Raw genomic sequence first — 21,764 nt, 5'->3', positions numbered from 1 at the left:
CATCTGAGATGGTTACAAAAGTCCTGCTTTGTGAAGTAGGCTCTGTTGAAAAGATTGATGCCATGGGGAGTGACCTTGGCTTGGAGCAGGAGCTGGTGATGTATGTATGAGCATCCCTCTGCTAAATGGACCCAGATTTGTAGCACTAATATACATGGGAGCCCAGAACCAAACTCAGTACGGCAATAAATCAACAGCCACTTTGGGTGTCATTTCTGGTTTATATTCCACTATTGTTCTATCACTTTAATTCATGTCACTATCATCTTTTCATCTGGAACAGTTTTATATAATTTTCCAGTGGAGTTACCTGACAAATCCTATCAAATTAACAAGGTACATTAACAATATTGACTGACTACGGCTTCAGGAGTTGCGGGGCCATAGAACAAAATTTTAAAGCCGTGCCTCTCTGGTGATGATTTTTTTTCACCCTCTCTTTCTGAGAAGGGAATGTGGGGCAGGGTTTATTCCACATAAGAGATATGCACATTTATTTTGCTCTGCTCGTTTTTGACTTTTATAAAAGTCAAAATAAGAAGCAGAGAAAGGAGGGGGGACAAAAAAACAAAAACAACAACAACAAAAAAAAACACTTGCTACCAACAGCCTTGGCGTAAGTACTTTTCTTTTTTCAGGGAACTATAGAAATGTCCAGATCTTTAACAATTAATGACCAAATTGGAGGGAAGAGTGTAACTGGGTAGTCGTAATCTATTTTAAGTGAAATGTAATAAAATTGGTCTCCTGATACATTCTCACCCTCCTGAAATCATCTAGACCTGAACGGCCAGAGTCCATTGGACTTATGACATTATGCCTAATTGAAATATGGTGTTCCTGAAATATGTCTAGTGACAAATTCCAGCATTCAATTAATAAAAAAATACCAATTGTTCATCTGTTCCAAAGACCACACAGAAATGACCAGGGTTAAGCAACTGTACCGCATTGTCTCCTCTGAAGACAGCAGACGAGACTCCGCCAGAGTCTGTCTATGCAGTCTCTTGCCTTTGTCTGACTGCTGTTTGGGATTTCTTTATTCCTAAATTAAAATAGAAATGAGTGTGTGGCAGACCTAATCAGTAGAATTTTTTTTATATTTGTTTTCTTGTTTAATTTTAAATTTGCTCTAAGACTATAGTCATTGTGTTATTTGGGTTTTTGGTTTGTTTGTTTCTTAATTGAGCTGTTTCTTTTATTGGCCTTTTCTTTCGGTCTACGAAGTTTTCTCATGTTGTCTTGAAAAATTTCTGAGTGTGATCCATGGGATGAAATGTATTCATTCTTACTGTCTTTTTCTTACAGTATGTACATTTGATAGTTTTAATTATCTCCTATTTTTACTTGATTTTGCTTTTTTCCACTTTGCCTCTGACCTTTAAAGTATGGCCTAAATATTAATTACTTTCAAGATTCTCTCTGGGGCCCATTCTGGAAGGCATATTGAAGGTTTTTGTCTCATTTCATGAACAGATTCCTCAATTTTCAGCAAAAGGGGGAAAAAGAGAGCGTCTAGCCTAGACCGTGTGTGTCAAGCTGAGCATATACTGCTCAGTGACACTGGGAGAGCAATTGCTGTGCATGCCACAGTTATCCTTGGACACCTTTCATCCCTGGCATTACCTTTGTTCTCCGAAAACCTTTGCTCCCAGTCACTGTACAATATGTTACGTCTTTCACAGCTCTGAAAATGAAACCTGAAGTGCCAGTATTTAACATGCTGGATTCCTGTTATAAAGTCTTTGTTGCATAAAGCTCACACCCAGTGCTGTTTCTCCCTCAGCGGAGAAGCAGTGACCTCCACAGACTGAAGCCAAGCTCCAAGACTTAAACTTGGAAGGTTTTATGTAAAGGACCCTTTGATCCTCCTGTGACTTCCTCTCAATATAGCTTGGATAATTATTTAGTGTCAGAGAAGGGAGAAGATAGATTTTTCCTATTTTTAGTGCGTTAAGATTTTTCTAGATCAGGAAAAAAAAAGACCACTGATCAAAATTGTTTTTTTAAATGAACCTTATGTTACGGTTTATTTCATTACAATACAGAGGTGTTATGTAGGGTTAACAATATGTAGGTAAACTGTATTATATCTGTGGTACATCTAGGATGGCATGTTTCTTAATACCTTTTTTGTATGGGTTTTGGTGGTTTCTCCCCCCAGCTCACCCACCCAGGAAACCAGGCTGTGCACTTCTGTGTGCCATTTAGGGTCTCTTAAGCCGGTGGCATTCCCCAAAGCCGTAAGAAAGAGCTCTTGTTCATCCAATTTAGGATTTACAAAACAGGTCAAATGATTACACTGAAATCACTTACACCTTCCACTTTCTGTGGCTTCTTTTTTTGTCCTCCCCCCCCACCCCACCCCCCACCCCGGCCTTACAGGTATCTCTGGAGACAAAGTAGAGATAGACCCTGTTACGAATCAGAAAGCCAGCACTAAGTTTTGGATTAAGCAGAAACCCATCTCAATCGATTCTGACCTGCTCTGTGCCTGTGACCTTGCCGAAGAGAAAAGCCCCAGTGAGTAGTCCCTTTTATTTATGTCTCCTTTCTCTCTTCCCCCTCTTCCCTTCTGTGTGCTGGGTGCCAGGAGAATATATTGCCACCGTGTCCTTTTTTCCTTGGGTCTGTTTAATTCATTACCAGAAATTTCTTTTAATCAAACAGGATTGTATTATGGTGCCCAGAGCCTGACATGGGCCCCCATCCTGTTAGGTCTTGATGGCAGCAGAGAACCTCACAGCCCCGCTTCAGACCTTAGGAGCCCCGCCCTGGGGGCTGGAGGCCTGGGGGGCAGGTTCCTGCTGAGAATTTGACTCACGAGAGCCTTCATTTCACTTTGTGCTCCCTTTCTCTTCCCATTTGGGGGACTTGAGCAGTCAGACCTGGTCCTGCCTTCCTTCTTTGCCAGATCGAGGGAAGCTGGGAGATTTCCTGTGGCAGCTGAAGACTAGATTTAGATATCCATCAAGCCGGAAGTGTCAACACCCTCCAGATTATTGGCAGCTGCATGACCTACCAGCTCATAATTAAACTCCTGCCTGGTCCTGCAGAAGAGATCGCTGCTGGGTTGGCACTCCTCTGCTTAAATTATCAAAGTAGATACAGTCTGGTTGTATATTTTGGCATATTATATTTTTGCCGTTAAGTAATTGAGTGTAGCATTTAGATTAATCATTTTTTTTTTTTTAAAGATTTTATTTATTTACCTGAGAGAGAGAATGGGAGACAGAGAGCATGAGAGGGGGAGGATCAGAGGGAGAAGCAGACTCCCTGCTGAGCAGGGAGCCCGGTGTGGGACTCGATCCAGGGACTCCAGGATCATGACCTGAGCCGAAGGCAGTTGCTCAACCAACTGAGCCACCCAGGCGCCCTAGATTAATCATTTTTAAGACTTCAGTCCCATCGAGAGGCAGAAAGGACACAGATCACACTGAAATCCCTCCATGGAAGGAAAAAGTTTAAACCATACAAGAATTTGTTAGTTGCCTGGGAAAGGCTGCAAGACAGCGGTCGGCAGAGTCTGGTACATATTAGCATTGCCTGTGGAGCCTATTTAAAATGCAGTTCTCCAGGGCGCCTGGGTGGCTCAGTTGGTTAAGCGACTGCCTTCGGCTCAGGTCATGATCCTGGAGTCCCGGGATTGAGTCCCGCATCGGGCTCCCTGCTGGGCAGGGAGTCTGCTTCTCCCTCTGACCCTCCCCCCTCTCATGTGCTTGCTCTCTCTCATTCTCTCTCTCTCAAATAAATAAATAAAAAATCTTTAAAAAAAAAAAAAAAATGCAGTTCTCCAGGGCCCATCCCCAGTGGGTTCTTTCTTTTTTTTTTTTTTTTTTAAGATTTATTTATTTTATTAGAGAGAGCGCATGTGCACAAGTAGGGGGAGGGGCAGAGGGAGAGAATCTTCAAGCAGACTCCCTGCTGAGTGGGGAGCCTGACGCAGGGCTCGATCTCATGACTCATGAGATCATGAGATCATGACCTGAGCCGAAACCAAGAGTCAGACGCTTACCTGACTAAGCCACCCAGACGCCCCTCCCCAGTGGGTTCTGATTCATTAACTTGGAGGATGATGTGAGCTTCTAATTTTTGTTAATCCCCTTTATTCCCGTGCCCAATGAATTAGGGAACAAATGTTATAAGGAATGACATACTCAAAAGGAACAATAAGAAATGTAAAGGCCAGCAAGTGTTTATAATATGGTTCAAGTTTTTGAGATAATACTGACTAAACAGGGACCTAAAGAGCACAGAGCCCCCTGAAGGGATGCTACGGACAGGGCACCTGCCACATTGCCTCATTTATGGGTGGGTGTTTGTTTTGTCAAATCCAGCTGTGCTAGGCTACATAGTCTCCTCCTCTCAACCCATTAGTCTCCAGCTTGGCAAGAAGGGAGAACTTAGTGGTACAGGGGGAAAGGAGGCAGTCCGTGCCCACCCCCTCCCCCCTTCCTGCCATTCCTGTCATCCCAGTCAGGAGATTCCTCAAGAATGCTGCCAGAAAGGGCTAGTGAGAAAATTGCTTACTGTTGTGGGGCCCTTGCCTCTGCCTCTAGATAAACATCTTCTTCCTAATTCCTCTCACTCCAGCTTATCAGCCAATAAAGATGTCATTGTTCTAGCATCTTTCTTCCCAAGAATTCAGGATGCTTTGAAAAGTAACATTTTGTAAATTCTCCATGTCTCTGAGAAATGAAAGGCAATCACTTACATGTTGCATAGAGGGATAAGCTGGAGTAGAAAGGTTAGGGAAAGAACTAGAAACAGGATTCAGATTTCCTTTACACTCATACAAAGACACTCACTTGCCAAGGAAGGCTGTGTGTGATTCAGGCACTGAAAGGTGAGGGGTGTAACACACCCCATCTGAGAGGGAAGGAAGAAAAGATGCACAGCCACCACCTCCCAGTTGCCTCTTGCCATCAGGCAGTCAGGAAGGAAGTATTATGCATCTCTGAGAGTGATGCCAAGTTCCAAGCCTTGGGGATACAGAGCAGACGTGGGGCCCACCATTTCAATATTGGCAATCGAGCAAGAGAGTTTTTTGTCTTATTTTCAGACCTACTGGGTGGTTCTGTGTAAAAACTGCACATGTGGGTCTTAAAGAGATTTCTTTCTCTCTCACTCTCGCTCCAGAGATCTAGAATTTGTGACTTCCCTGAACAAAGAAGCACACTGCCCCAGTCAGACATTTCCCAAGGCCCTGTGCCCCTATCACAGTGCTTTCCAAAACCATGTTCCTCAAATCTCTAGGTTCTCGGGGGACCTCAGGGGCCTGGGGGTGGGGGAAGGGACAGGTTTGGGCATAAGGCCTCCCCAGTAGAGCGCTACTTTTTTCTACTTGGGGATTCTACATTTTATTTTATTTTATTTTATTTTTTAAAGATTTTATTTATTTATTTGAGAGAGAGAATGAGAGACAGAGAGCACGAGAGGGAAGAGGGTCAGAGGGAGAAGCAGACCCCCCACTGAGCAGGGAGCCCGATGTGGGACTCGATCGTGGGACTCCAGGATCATGACCTGAGCCGAAGGCAGTCGCTTAACCAACTGAGCCACCCAGGCGCCCCGGGGATTCTACATTTTAAAAGTCAACCAATTAAAAAGGATTTTGCTGCTTTAAAAAAAAAAAAAAAGTTTGAAAGTTACAGGCTCACAAAATAGAATCCAGACTCCTCAGCCTGGAGTCTTTACAGACATTGACCACTCCAGGCTCATAGCCCCTCATCTCCCATCCTGAATTTGGGCTACGGTCACTGTGAACTGTTTGCACACAAACACACCTTGAATTCTGTGCAGCTGCTGTTCCCACTGCCTGGAATATACCTCCCCGCAGACGCTCCCTCTAGCTGACAGGGGCCTCCAGCTCCTCATGCCTGGCTCCCTCATTTTTCAAGGTCCAGTTCCAGTGTCAGGCTCTCTGTGTAACTTTGTCCCCAGGAGTTTGCCCATATCTCTGGTGCAGCACCTCTCAAACTGTGCTGTAGTTACTGACTTGAAGTCTGTCGCTCTCTCCCACCCCCCTCTCTATCCTCAACTGATTGATCCAGGAAGTGGTTTCTGTATCCCCATCCCTAGCGCTGTGCCTGCAGAGTTAATCTCAGTGAATGTTTGCTGTCTTCAAACTGAACTGAATGAGGCCAGAATTTAGAAACCAAAAATTTTTCAGCATAATTTATGTTGTAAAGTGCCCAAAGATGTATTAACTGAATCGGCTTGATGCTGTGTTATTTTTTTTTTTTTTTATGATTTCCAGTATTTTCATCAAATTAATTCAGTGATTTAATCTAAAAAGTTCATCTTCAAGACCATCATCAGACCACAGAATTAATCTATGGGGCTGCTTCTTCTTCTTCTTCTTTTTTTAAAGGATTAATGGTAACCCTTTTTATCTTTTGTGTCTGTTGAACCTTAGAAAAAAGTTATTTTAACAGCACTAAAGAAATGAAAGTCACTATATTTCATAAGTTTAGCCTGTGATTTTTATCAGCATAGTGATGTATGTTTGTAGCTGAGTTTACATCAAAAATTATTCTTGGGGCCTTCTTGAATGAATTATGGCAAAGAGAGAGAGTCTAGAAGTAGATAAGGTTTTTGATTTCTGCAATATATTTCCTTTTTCATGTTTTTATCTCTCGTAACACAAGTGTCTTGCTGAAGACTGGAACGTGTGACCAACTGGAATAATTTAGTTGTGAAAACAGCAGACGTGTTATTAAACAGCCTTCTTTACAAAAAGGCATTAAGTGTTGGGAGGATAATGAAGTTGTCCCGGTCTGTCTTGAGACATGTTTGTCAGAATTTTGAACAGAAAAGAAACGGTTTTTAAAACCTTCGAATATGGCCAGTTTGCAATGTTTATTGAAAAAGCCTCTGTCAAACCATTAATTTGGTCGTCATAAGGAACACAGCTCAAGTTTAATTGACGCCATATCCAAAAAGTATGTGAATAGCAGACTTGGCAAAGGGACTGAGCAATAGAACGCCTGCAGTGAGACACATAATTACACATACCATGGATCAAAAAGACCCAGACTCTGCAGCCGGGCTCCATAAATAGCCGTTCTATGGCTCTCTTTCCTTCCCCTAACTTCTCCCTCTTAGGCTGCGTTCTCAGAGGGAAGATTTATTGCTCTGTCCATGTGAGTGTTTAAGGACCTGGAACTTAATGACTAAATAGATACATGCCTTAGAAGAAATTTGTACATATAAATATGGACTCTTACCAGAGTTAGAGGAGAAAAATCTGCGTATCAAAAGCCCTGAGAAATTAAGAATAAATTCTGCCTTTCTAGATTGGGGGGGGGAAAAAAGGCTGCATGCTGCCATTATTACTCAAATCAGTGATTTCGCAGTCTGGTTTTGCTACTCCTTATGATAGCTTTTGCTATTTTGAAGGCTGTCACAAACCTCTAAAAGATGAATTCATTTTAATTTATTTTAATTGAGCAAATATGTGTACAGCACATAGGAGGGGAGAACGTTCCCATATCAGAAACTACCATGGCATTCTCCATCCTTATACAGGTCTAAACCTAGGCTTTGGATGTAGCAGGCTCTCTCTTTAAAGTGCTAACCTCAAATTCCAGCACTGAAACAAAAGCAGGGGACCTTCCTTTTAAACTAATACCCTTCAAAGACTCTCAGGCTGGATTTAAATAAAGTAGCAGGCTCAGCCATGCCAGGTCTGGTTTTATCATAAGAAGGTTGTGCAGGTTTCGAGTCTTTAAAGGAAGCAGCCTATCATTAAGAAATCAGATTTAAACCTTAATAAAGTAGCTGTCCTCTTTATAGCTGAAAAGAGCTCTGTATCTCAATTAAGTATAGATAATAGAAAATCTTAAGGAAGCAACATAATAGAGGTAACCTGATTATGTTCTCTTGCAATAGTATAATTTAAAGGAAATCTGATTGTGTTGATGCGGGTGGGGGATTGCTTGTTTGGTTGTTTTTGTTTTGTTTGTTTTGTTTTGTTTTTGTCCAGAACAGTGTTTGGATACAGGATAGGAACTCTTTGGGATTATGAGTTAACCACAACTGCCGGAGACTGTCAAGCCTTCGTGAATAGAACCTGCTACATATTTGAGATGAGATTCAGTTAAGGTTATGAGTTAAATTAGCTGGGCTTATTGGTGACCTCCCGCCTAAATGAATCTTTCTTTTCATAAGTACTTGACAAGATCTGTAAAGTAGTGTATTTAATTTACTAATTAAATTAAAGCTACTGAATAATGATTTGTCCACATTGATTTAGCTTAAATAGAAAAGATCAGCATTGTTGTGATCTTCAGCAACCTTAATGGCCAAGCCAGTTAGACACAAAGGCCTCTTGTGTTTTATAGGTCAGAAGTACATAGGTAAGCCCAGGCTGTAATTGAATTGGCTACACTGCACCCTGCAGTTGCAGGTTTCCTTTGCCTTCTCGTTCCATTGTTGCACTGGGCTTAAGAGAATGTTAACGCGGTAATAGGCACTGGGCCTTCCCCATTATACGTCTTGCTATCGAGCGGTTCTGCATGACTAGTTAAAGAAGATGGCAAGAAGATTAATGAAAGCAAGGCTAATACAGAAGGGGGTACTTTTGCAAGACTTCTACAGAGGAGATATTAGAGCTGAACCAGAGCTTGGCTTTTTCTTTATCCTGTGACCTTTGAACCTGCCTTACTGTTGAGAGCTGCCAGGGAAGTCGACATTTTGATTGATGTTGGTACACGAGTCAGTCTTTCCCATTGAATTCCACATCTGCACGAAAATAGCTTTTCCAGCAGAATTCATACTGGCCAGAAGTGATAGCCAAATTGATGGCTGAAATGCTTTTATGTAGTTTTCATTTAAACCTAAAGGTATTTGATGGTTTAATTCACTATCCAGTTTTCATAGATTATAAGCATTCGCTTATATGTCCTTAATGGGTTCATCAACTCATAGTGAAAGACCAGCTTTAAGAGTGTTCTTTGCAAAAGAGCTTCAAGCAGGTTTTATGGAGGAGTAAAAGCAGTCATCAAACAAAACCTTCACCATCCTTAAAAAAGAAAAATCAGTCTGAGGGCCCAGGCAAACTGACTTTGAGGTTTTTGTATATAAAGCAAAGTGTCTCACTGTTTCTGGAAAGCTACAGATAGGGAAGTCTGAAATCTTCTGTGTGTATCCCACCTCAGCCCCAGCTCAGAGGCTCTCTTGATCCACCCAGATGCTGAGTTCCCTGACCTTGTCCTTGGGACACTAGCATTCCATCTGAAAGGGATTGTTATGGTCTACTTGTAAGACAGCCCCGGGCAGATATGAACCTCTTCCTGTGTTCCCACTAATTCTGTTACCTTCCTTGTGGAGCTGCAGGCCATTAGTGTGTGTGTGTGTGTGTGTGTGTGTGTGTGTGTGTCTTTGAACGTGCCTTTGTGTGCATCCCCCACCCCCTGTCCCAACAAAGAAGAGTAGGGAGAGTGGCAGAAGGACTCAGGTTTTGTTACTAAAATTGACTTGGGCACACCCCAATCCATATTTGAATCCTCTGATCACCTGATTTCTTTTTTTCCTATTTGATGGGGGTAGTAGTTCTAGCAGAGAACACGCGCGCACACACTGATGTGACAGGCATTCCAGTTCCTAAAAGAGGACATACCCAAGAATTTTGTCATATTCTTTAGTAGATGTTCGTGAGAATAAAAGAGAAATGAGGATGACGTTAGCCACCCCTGGATGAAAGAGCTACAGCCCCTGGGTGACGGGTGGATGGCCACAACCATACCATGTAGGCCCCAGTAAGTAAGGCACGTGCATTTATACTCAGATGGGCTTGTAACCAGGAAGACCACAGCCCATCCTTAGGCTCGGATGATTCCCAGGAGGTCCAGGTACTCCAAACATCAGGTGGCAGGTACTCCAAACATCAGGTGGACAAGCTATGTAGTGCTTTTATTCTCTGACAAGGACTTACTTCATAAGTTCCAGATCAAATACGGTAAGTACTGCTAGATTACAGAACACAATGGACTCTAACATATTAAATGCCCCAGTTATTGAATTGCCTTTTCATAAGAGTACTCTGGAGCACAATCAGGAGCAGGCAGTGCCTCATCCTTTTAACAGATATGTTTCCTAGCCCTATTAAAAGGGGTCTTCATCTATCCTGTCAAAGGGAGTCTGCTGGGGTTTTTTAGTTTAATTACACTATCCAATTAAAACTCCTTGCTGCATTTGGATGCGCCTCTCCTTGGGCCTGAGTGGATATGACATTTACAAGGCTCGCCTTTCAAGCAGACAATAGTGTGATTGATGAGGTGCACGTTCAGTGGAGGAGGCGAGTGCCTGTGGAAGTGCTGCTTAGTGCATTTTGATTTATTTATCATCTCCTTCCAAAACAAGGGAGCTGCCGGGGAGATGGGTTTGGGCAACCAGGGGGACCACCTCAATTTTTCCAAGTGTGTGGGAGGGAAAGACCTGGAGTATGCCACAGAATAAAGGTGGGGGAAAACTCTAAGCTTGGGGCCAGCATGCATCATCTACTGCCAGGCTGTATTCTTAGGTTCTCTGACCCAGTTTGGTTTCCAGTAACCTCAAGCTGTGATCTGCTGTTAAATAGGCCATCACTGTATTTCAGGGAACAGTTCTCTGGGGCTGGATAACATTGGCCAGGCCCCTGAGAACTCAACCGGTGGGAACCAACCCAGCACGTGTGCCGTTGACCTGGTCATTATTAACTGACACCTGATGTTTGCACTAGGCATGCCTATTTATGCTCCCAGCTACGTCCTTTAGAAATCCAGCAGCTTCTGTCCAGGGGCTAAAATCAGTGCTCAGTGACTCTCTAACTCTGCCTAGGCACCTGAAGCATTTAAAAGTTGCTTCTAGAATTTGGAATTAGCCAAGAGCAAGTGTGGCTGTTCAACAAAGAGATATGGAGGTACAGTGGAGAACTTCTCAAGATTGTAGTGAAAAGGCAAACCCAACATCTTGTTCTTAACCTACTATTGCTGTTTGCCCTCAGCATATGATAGATGGGACCAGTGTGCTTGTCTCTGTAGTTCGTGGAAAAGAGGTGTTTCAGTACAGTGTGTGGTCTCGGGAAGGTCAACACTCTGAATTTAGGAGGCAGGAGATTCTACTCTGAGCCCCAGACAGATAAGAACAACACATCTGCCATATTCATTATCACATACTACAGTTGCTCATAGGAGTTGTTGGGGGGCATGTTTGCTAACTACATAACATGTAAGAATGTCTGTGTTCCTGAGGAAAATTGTCTGGTGCTGAGATTCTTAGTGGGTTTTCATTATCTTCTCTGTAGACCTTCTTCGTTTTTCCCTAGGACTTACTAATGAACAAAGAATATGTTTATGTCAGTTGGAATGTTGATATTTGTTAGAGTAGAAAACATTTAGGGGTATCAACTTTTTTTCCTCCTGGAAAAAGCTTTTTTTTTGCTATTAAGCTTTCACTTAATTGTTGACTTGGGCATTATGGACCCGTAATAACAAAACAGGTATAATGGAAAATTTGCATACATTTATATTTGCCTAGATTTTGATTACCATTTCTTCAAATTTTTTCTTTCCTGATTTTAACATCAGAAGAGATCCTAATTGAGAAGAGGGTAAGGGCAGAGACTGTTCCCTACTGAAAAACTGTGAAAGATTTCGCAGCTGGATAAATGATAGGAAAAATCTGTTTCCCTTGCCTCCTGCCAAGCTCCAAATTGTGTTTTCATAATAAATAAATGGGGTGCTTAGATTTTAAGTTCTTCTCACAGACATGGAAAAAGTAAGCCATTCTTTTCATTAAAATCAAAGTGTGTACTGCTTACAGGATTCCCATAGGCAACTTCCAGGACAGGCTAACTGCTACCAGATTAGCCCTTCTATCATAAATGACTGGACAACTGTACAAAATATAAGAAACTGTTCTCAGACACTGGAAATCAGGCAGCACAGGACGTGAGCCCTGAGAGGAGGGAAAGAAATGAGGTGAGACTTACTATCACTTCGGCTTTCTTCAGGGTTTTCCAAGGAGAGTATAGCAGGCTCAGCAAGCTCAGAGACAGAAATCAGAGTTGGAGGAGGCTGAAATTTACAATAAATTAAGTGTGAGAGGAGGGAGCTACACTGAGGAAAACCTCCAGAAAGAGGCTCTCAAATCTTCCGTTGTATACTAAGCTGTGCATGCCTACAGTGGGACCTCACAAGTCTGGTCAAAGCACAATTACAAGGGCGCTATAATCTGGAGTTCTGGCCAACCAGAGGGGAGCTTCCGGGACATGTAGCAGTGACTCCACAAAGGCCATATCTTAGGAGTAAGGTTAAACTAGCCCTAGATTAATAACTGCTCTAATCCTTGCCTAATAAAGCCTTTTTTTTTTAAGTTTTTACTTTAATTCCATTGGTTAACATACAGTGTTATATTAGTTTCAGGTGTACAATATAGTGATTGCCGAATAGACCTCTAAAAGGAGTCCTAAAGGGGCACCAGGATGGCTCAGTCATTAAGCATCCACCTTCGGCTCAGGTCATGATCCCAGGGTCCTGGGATCGAGCCCCACATCGGGCTCCCTGCTCCATGGGAAGCCTGCTTCTCCCTCTCCCACTCCCCCTGCTTGTGTTCCCTCTCTCACTGTCTCTTTCTCTGTCAAAAAATAAATAAAATCTTTAAAAAAAAAAAAAAAGTCCTAAAAAGGGTCGCTTGGTTGGCCTAGTTGGTTAGGCGTCTGCCTTCGGCTCAGGTCATGATCCCAAGGTCCTGGGATCGAGCCCCGTGTCCGGCACCCTGCTCAGTGAGAGAGTCTGCTTTTCCCTCCCTCTGACCCTCCCCGCTGCTTGTTCTCTCACTTGCTCTCTCTCTCTCAAATGAATAAGTAAAAAAATCTTAAAAAAAAAAAAAAAGGAGTCCTAAAAAGATCAAAATGATCCACAAGTAAATTAACTGGCTGTTAGAATAAAGCCCAACATTCTCTAAAGGATGATGACAGAATGCAAACAACCCATGATGTAATGTCTGTAGTGTCCAGCATTCAATAAGAAATTACCAGATATGCAAAGAAACAGGAAAATGTGTCCTGTAACTAGGAGAAAATTCAATCAATAGAAATAGCCAGAAATGGCAGGGATCACAGAGTTAGCAGATAAGTACTTTTAAAATAGCTATTATAAATGTGTTTAAAGATTTAAAGGAAAACAAGAACTCAAAAAGAAGAGAAATGGAAACTACTAAAAAAAGACCCAAATGAAAATTTTAGAGCTGAGAAATACAATCCCTGAATCAACACTGATGTGACCAGATTAGGAAATCAGTTTAAAAGGTCAGTGTGTTAGTTACCTATTGCCATATAACAAATTGCCCCAAAACTTGGTGGCTTAAAACAACAATTAACATTTACTACTTCACAGTATTGTGGTCAGGAATCTAGCACAGCTTAGCTGGGTACTCTTGCTGAGGGTCTCCTGAGGTTGCAGTTAGGGCCACAATCCTCTCAAGATCCAGTTGGGGTAGGATCTGCTTCCAAGCTCACTGAGTAGTTGCTGGCAGAGTTCATTTCTTTGTGAACACCTGCAGTTCCTTGCCACACAGTCCTCTCCATAGGTGAGCTCACAAGATGGCAGCTGGCTTCAACAAAATAACCAAGAGTAAGAGAGTATTAGCAAGAAAGAAGTCACTGTCATTTATAACCTAACCTTAGAAGTGGTTTAGAAATACACTTTTGCTGAATTTTATTCATCAGAAGTAAGTCACTAGGGGCACCTGGGTGGCTCAGTCAGTTAAGCATCTGCCCTCAGCTCAGGTCATGATCCCGGGGTCCTGGGATCAAGCCCCAGGTCGGGCTCCCTGCTCAGTGGGGAGTCTGCTTCTCCCGCACCCTCTGCCCCTCCCCGCCCCCGCTTGAGCTCGCTCTCTCTCTCAAATAAATAAATAAAATCTTTAAAAAAAAAAAAAGTAAGTCATTAGGTCTAGGCCACACACAAGGAGATGACACAGAGTATGAAAAGCAGGAGACAGGATCACTGGGGACCACTTCAGAATCAGCCTATCACAATCAGTAAACTTTAAGACAGGACAATAAAACTATTCAGACTGAAGCACAGAGACAAAAAATTGATGAGAACAGACTGTGGAATAATATTAAGTGTTCTAACATACAGGTAATTTAGTCTCAGGGATGGAGGAGAAAACTCTTCCAGATTTGATTTAAAATACCAGTCCACCAATTTTGGAAGGCCAGTGAAGGCCAAATAGGATAAATACAGAGAAAACCGCATCAAGACCCATCATAATGAAATTGCTGAAAACCAGTGATAAAGAAAATCTTAAGAACAGCCAGAGAGGGGCACCTGATGGCTCAGTTGGTTAAGCGTCTGACTCTTAATTTTGGCTCAGGTCATGATCTCGAGGTTGTGAGATCGAGCCCCACATCTGGCTCCATGCTCCGTGGGGAGTCTGCTTGAGATTCTCTCCCTATGCCCCTCCCCCTGTTTGTGCTCACTGTCTCTGTCCCTCTCAAATAAATAAATAAATCTTTAAAAAAGAGGGGGGCACCTGGGTGGCTCAGTCAGTTAAGTGTCTGCCTTCAGCTCAAGTCATGATCTCAGGGTCCTGGGATCGAGCCCCACATGGGGCTCCCAGCTTTGCAGGGAGTCTGCTTCTCCCTCTGCCCCTCCCCCCGCCCCTCCCCCCTACTTGTTCTCTCTCTCTCACTCTCTCTCAAATAAAATCTTAAAAAAAAAAAAAAAAAAAAGAACAGCCAGGGAAACCTAGATAAGAATGATTGCTGACTTCTCATCAGAAATAATGCAATCCAGAAGACAATGGAGTGACATCTCTTAAAGTGCTAAAAGAAAATCTGTCAATCTAGAATTCTATATTCCATGAAAATGTCCTTCAGAAATGAAAGTGAAATAAAGACATTTTCAGACACTCAAAAGATGAAAAGAACGTATTGCCATTAAGCCTTCACTACAAGAAAGGTTAAAGGCTGGAGGGGGTGGAAATGCCAGATAGAAACCCAGATCTACACAAGGAGCACTCAAAATGTCATTATTAGCAACTGCACAGAATGAACCAAGGAAAAGGAAATAAGCAAGAGAGGCCTCTGAACAGGGATTGGCAAACTATGGCCCAAAGGTAAATCTAGCCTACCACCTGTGAGCTAAGAATGGTTTTTACAGGTGAACATTTGTAATTGATTTGATGATAGGGAACACTAACTGTGAATTCCATTTAAGCAAAGTTATCTACCACCTGGAAAAAATTCTATCCTCTTTAATAGACCTGTATTACACCCGCCAAAAAATGCATTTGACTGTTACATTTCAAATTTTGGCAATAAGAAATTTGGAAATTTTTTTTCTCTCATAAGTATCTATGAAATGTCCTTAATTTTGCTCTTGGCCTGCAAAGCCTATTATATTTACTATCTGGTCCTTTTCAGGAAAGGTTTGCTTGTCTTAGAGAGTGGAAGTAAAAAGACAAAGGGAACCTACCATGTACCAGTCAGTGTCCCACATGCTTTATATGCACTATTTAATTTTTACAACAGCTCTGTGAGGTTTTATATGCATTTATTATAGAATTATAGAATTGTTGATTTTATCCTAGCAACAATGCTATGAGGCCGAGTTTATTCCTATTTTAAAGTACTGAGGAAACTGGGACTTCAAGAAGTTACATAACTTGTCCGAAGTTGAACAACATGGGGCATTAGGGGCACTGACCCCCACATAGTCAAAAATCTGTGTATAGCTTTTGACTCCCCCAAAACTTAACTAATAGCATGTAGTTGACCAGAAGCCTTACTGGTAACATAAACAGTAGATCAACATGTTTTGTACATCATATGTATTACGTTACATACTGTATTCTACAATAAAGTAAGCTAGAGAAAGGAAAATTGTAAGAAAATCATAAGGATTACTTGTGAAAATACATTTATGATACTGTACTGTATTTGTTGATACCGTAAGTTTATATACCTACTGAAAAAACTCTAGTAATGAGTGAACCCACACAGTTCAAACCCATGTTGTTCAATGGTCGATTGTATAAATGGTAAGAGGTTTATATTCTCTCTGCCACTGACACGGAGCCAAGGCACTTAAACCTCCATGCTGCTTTGATGGAAGACTATCCCATGCCCCAGCTCAGACTCTAAAGTCTTCTTTTTTAACAGATTTCAACCATGCTTGATTATCTGGTTTTTCATCCTAAAGGATATTAAATGTGGAAAATTAGAAGAAGGAGAGAAAGAATGACAATAAAGACAATGGGATGTAAAAACTTACAAGAGTTGACCAAAACAAAAACTATTAAGAAGCGATCCAAGAACTCAGCGGAGTAGTACGGCAGCATAGAACTATTTTGTGGCAAGACATAGAGCCTTTTGCAACCCCGAGGAAATCATAATATTCCGTACCTATAAAGATGAACATAACACAGTAATTTTATTTTCCTTATACTCTAATCCAGGAGGAAATTTTGTAATGTGAAATGTTAATGCTTAAAATTGAAAAAGGCTTTTTTTTGCACAAAGCTAACACCAGCTGTCTGCTCTAAAGATTCTGGATAGATGGGGTTTCATGTGTTGTAATTTAGCCTCCCAAGGGTACTTGGAAACTCAAACTTTTTGTCACAAACTGTGGAGGAATGTCCAGATACAAAACTTGTTTCTTGTCTGTCTACCTCTCTAAAAGCTAAAGGGTAAAACTCAACCAGTACTTGATTACTGAAATGCCATATGATATTTTGTTAGAACAGCTTGCACATGAATCGAAGAATCAAAAGACTCCATAAACCATTGTTCTTAGTTCATTTCCTGAAGTACACATAAGCATTTCTGCTGCATATGAGAGTAGAATACTTGTCTCAAGGAAAAGCACTCATATGGTTGTTTGAGTTGCAAGCTGAACTAGCCATTTATTTCACGGAACACCACTTTCACTTGAAAGAAGCAGACAAACCATGGTTATTCCAATCTGAGTACTTGGCAGACATTTTCCTGAAAATGAAGGAGGGAAGCCCTTTTCACTTCAAGGAAAGAAGTGATAATATTTGATACCAATGATGAAATTGAAGATTTCAGGTGACAGAATTTTGGAAAAGTTGTATCTGTCACCGAGCTTGGTTTCTCATAGCCTAAAAGACTTTTCTGATGAGGTCAGTGGTGATATTAATGAATGTGATTTTTTTGTGACACTTTCTGCCTAATGAAATGTGTCCACATTTGGAAGACCTGCATAACTCCATGAACCAATATTTTCCAGACTACTGCACGATGTTACAAAAATCATTCAAGAGTAAAAGATTCATTCAAAGTGCCAGACCAAAAACAAAACAAAACAAAAAAAAAACAAAGTGCCAGACAGACCAATGGATTTTAATGTAATAGAATACAACAAGTTTATTAATGTGGTTTTAGATTCCATATTGCAACTACTCTTTAAGAAACTACCATGTATCAAGTTTGACATAGTATCAAAAAAGATATTTGCAAAGACGAATATAATAATATGCCTTCCTTTTCCAAAAACATATTGTGTGAGCCTGGCTTTCTTTCATATGCTTCAGCCAAACCAGTATATCACAACAGACAAAATGCAGAAGCAGATAGGATAATACAGCTATTTTCAAAAATATAAAATAATTCCACTCATTAAACTTTTTGTTTGGGGAAATACCAGGGTTTTTCCATTTAAAAAAATACATTATTTATATTAATGGGCTTATTGTTATTTTTAATGAATTAAATATTTTTTAAATTTCTCAGTTTTAATTTCTAATGCAATAAATACTGATATGATTCACACAAACAAAAGCTTTTTGGGCTCCTCAGTAATGTTTGTGATGTAAAGCGAGTCTGAGACCAAAGTTTGAGAACTGCTGATCGAGTGTCTTGAAAATCATCTTAAGAAATTTGGACTTTATTTGTGAGGACAACAGGAAAAGAAGCCAAGCAGGGGTCTAGGGGAGTGACGTGACCAGATATGTATTACAGAAGGATGACTCCTGCGGGTAGATGTTTGGATCTGAAGAAGTCATGATCGAAAGTAGGAAAGCCAGAGAGGAGGCAAGATGGTCAGGACCTGGGTGAGGGCTATGGCCACAGGATGGAAGGGGGCAGAAGATGAATATGTGAGAACTATTTAGGAGACCGGGTGCCTGGAACAGCTTTTGATTTAAAGGGAAATGTTGACATCGATTCTGGACATGCTACATGGTAGGCATGTGAAGATGACAGCAGTCCTCAGTGGCTGGCTCCAAACCCTGGAGAAAGGTCTAGGCCTGATTTCTGCTTCAGGATCATCAACATGAGTAGTAATTAAAACCTAAGGGGCAAACCTAAAAGAGGAGAAATGCAGAGTTAGAAGGAACGACGGTCAAGCACAGGACACTGGGAAGACTGTCTTTTAAGGGACAGATGAAGGACAGGATCACAAAAGAAGTATGAGAAGCAGATTGGCTGGAAATGTGTACTGAAGGATCAGGTAACTGTGGTTGGGTGGAAATCCAGGGAAAAGAAGAGTTCAGGGAGAAGTATCAAATACAGCTGAGAAGCCAAGCAAACGAAAAGCTGAGAAGTATCTACTGGGTCTCTCAACATAAAGGTCGCAGTGACCTTAGCAAAAATGTTTTCAATAAATTAGAGGAAGGAGGGGAATCACATTGCCATGGGAGTTTTTATAATCAGAGAGCTTTAATTATGTTTTTAGGAAGGAGCCAAAGAGTAAGAGAGAGAGAAGGTTTGAAAAATGCAGGCAGAACGTAAGTAGGTCAGACTCGGCCCCTGCTCTAAAGGTCAAAGAGGTCATTATAGTTCCCCAGGCCTCTGCCCTGTAGGAGTGCTAGGGAAGTGAGCCAGCCTTTGACAGTTGAATTACATTGACCTGAAGCTCCTACAGGCAGCTCAGAACTGCTGCTTACAGTGGAGGCTGGATCCAGAGGGGGTTTTCAGCCTAGAAACCAGAGAATTCCAGCCCACCCTTTCCTCCAGGGTCTATAGAAAGGTACAGCTTTGCCTAAAAGAACACCTGTTCCCATTTGTTTCCCCCAAGAATTGCAATGAGAGTTTTCCACTTCCTTCCAGGCCAGAGGAACCAGAGGAGATCAGACCCTGGAAACCCGGTTTTAAAATGTATTTGTAGTAGCTGTTACAGTTTATAAATGTTTGTTTTCCTTCCTTGTTTGAGTCACCTTGGCAGGGAGAATGAATTTTGGCTAAGATACACTGATTTGCAAGGAGGCCTTTAGGAAATATAAAGACAGCAAGGGATTGGGAACCCGCCCCATAGAGTTTGAGTGCTACTTCTGCCACTTAGAATCTTGGACAATACAAATACAAATTACAAATGCCTTAAAACTCAGTTTCCTCAAAAACAACCCAATTCGAAAGTGGGCTAAGGACTTGAATAGACGTTTCTCCAAAGAAGATATACAAATGGCCAATAAACTTATGAAAAGATGTTCAACATCATTAGTCATTAGGGAAATCAAAACCACACCGAGATACTGTTTCATACCCATTCGGATGGCTGTTATTAAAGAAAAAGGAAAAAAATTAATGTGACGATGTGGAGAAATTAGAACCTTCGTGGAATCCTGGTGGGAAGGTGAAACAGTGCGGCCAGTGCACAAAACAGTTTGGCTCAGAAAGTTAAACGTAGAGTTACCATGTGGTTGGCCAGTTCCACTTCTGTGTATATGCCCAGAAGATCGGAAAGCAGAGGCTCAAACAGACACTTATACTCCAGTGTCATGGCCTCACTGTTCCCAAGAGCCAAAAGGTAGAAACAACTCAAATGTCTGTCCACATCCGGGTGAATGGATAAGCAAAATGTGGTAGATACATGAACTGGAATATTATTCAGCCTTGAATGAAATTCTGATACATGGTCCACAACATGGATGAACCTTGAAAACCATGCTAAATGAAATAAGCCAGACACAAAAGGACAAATACTGTATGATTCCACTGATATTTGTCACCTAGAATAGGCAAGCTCATAGATACGGAAAGTAAAATAGAGTTTACCAGCAGCTGGGAGAAGGGAGAAAGGGACGATGCTGTTTAGTGAGTACAGAATGTCTATTTGGGATGGTGAAAAGGAGATCGTGGTGGTGGTTGTAGAACATTGTAAACACACTTTATACAATTTAAGTTTACACTTAAACTTAATGCCTAAATGGTAAATTTTACCACAATTTTTTTTAAAAAAGAAGTGTTTCCTTCTCAGTAAAATTAGAATTCTACTCTTAAAAAATTTTTTAAAAAGGCATCCAAAGGCCTGATATAAAGGAATTGAGAAATAATCCAAATCCTCAAAGATGTTTTTCGTAGCTTTATTGATAATACTGACGATTTTACAAATATCTCAAATGCCCATGAGAGCATGAACCTTGGCACACATCCACTTGTTACTTGTTGCAAAAGAATGCACTTGTTGAAAAACGTGGTTGTAGAGACTGTGTAGCAACATGGAAAGGGCTATGGTAAAATGTTAACTAAAGAAAAAAAGCCCCCCAGGGGTGCCTGGGTGGCTCAGTCGGTTAAGCGTCTGGCTTCGGCTCATGGCATGATCCCAGGGTCCTGGGATTGAGCCCCGCATCGGGCCCCCACTTCTCCCTCTGCCGCTCCCCCTGCTTGTGCGCTCTCTCTCACTCTCTCTCTGACAAATAAATAAAAATCTTAAAAGAGAAAGAAATGAGTATGTAGTGTAAATACATTTTTACATATCCAGATTTCCATTTCAGTGTTCAGAAGCAAATGTATAGTTTCGGTGTCTGCCCTGAGCCTGTGACCGGTGCTTAGATGCCCATTTTATGCCCCGTTATATTGCATTTTATTCCTACAACACTAAAAGCAAATCTGCTCAAAGGCGGCCCAATTAAAAACAAAATCTTCAAAATCATGAGGATTTTCTGTTTGAATATCTGTTCCATCACAGTTGTAAGAATGATTGCCACCACCCATTGAGCCCCACTATATCTGGGTGCTATGGGAGATGCCTGAGGGCAAACCTGGGTGCCTGCGGGGACAGTGCCTTGTTCAGGTCCCACCGCCAGAACACAGCGGAGCTGGAATTTCATCCTCAGCCTGAGTCCAGAGCTTACGCTTTTCCCCTCTGCCTCCCAGGCCCTTGTCATGCCTTAGTTTCCAAGTAGAATTTAAAATACAAGCAAAATAATTCAGACTACTTGGAATATTAGATTTTGCATTTTCTTTTCAATCATCCTAATACATACTTTTTTCTCAACTGGCATTTTTACAAAGTCACTTTGCCCCTATGGCTTCCCCATCCCCATGAAAACTGACGTTCTCTGAATTTTCAAGGATAACCTGCCCAGCTCAGATTCCTTCTAACATCCCAGGACAGAGGCCCTGGTAGGCTGCAGCTGGGGAGGTCATTTGCCCCCTCTTCCTCCCTTACTGAAGGTGAGCCTGGAGGTGCCTAAGGCGGATAAAGTGTTTGATAACAGACTTTTCTTAATCTGTTTTTAACCTGTTCAATCAGTGTTGAAATACCAGTGATTCCTTCTTCTCTGCTTCCACCTCTGGTGGAAGTTTACCATGTAGCATGTATGACTCATGTTTATTGATAGATTCGTTTCCGGCAAGAGGTCAACTAACTTGTTACACCTTAATATATAGGTCCGGGACTAGGTGAAATTACACAAGTGTGAATCCTGCTTATTAACTGTTACTCTGTCGTAAAACAATCCCCAAGTCCTGCCAATGTTTTATTCTCTTCCGTTCTCAAGTCAGTCCCTTTCTCAGCCTCCTTTTTGCCTCT

At 41.6% G+C, this 21,764-nt stretch overlaps 1 protein-coding gene across 11 annotated transcripts in view; it reads left to right on the top strand.

Annotated features, from left to right (window-relative positions):
* MAPKAP1 (MAPK associated protein 1) overlaps window positions 1–21,764 on the top strand; it is a 281,556-nt gene that overhangs the window by 204,478 nt on the left and 55,314 nt on the right. For 10 of the 11 annotated variants that reach the window (XM_078061769.1, XM_078061768.1, XM_078061773.1 and 7 more), the window contains one exon: window positions 2,386–2,523. The exons of the other annotated variant lie outside the window; for it this stretch is intronic. In XM_078061769.1, the coding sequence (XP_077917895.1) occupies window positions 2,386–2,523 (138 nt within the window). The remainder of the gene's footprint in view (window positions 1–2,385; window positions 2,524–21,764) is intronic. 11 annotated transcript variants of the gene reach the window in all.

Source organism: Halichoerus grypus, chromosome 14 (assembly GCF_964656455.1).
Source record: "Halichoerus grypus chromosome 14, mHalGry1.hap1.1, whole genome shotgun sequence".
In the NCBI taxonomy this organism is placed as follows: Eukaryota; Metazoa; Chordata; class Mammalia; order Carnivora; family Phocidae; genus Halichoerus; species Halichoerus grypus.
This window is presented reverse-complemented; position numbering and strand designations above follow the sequence as displayed.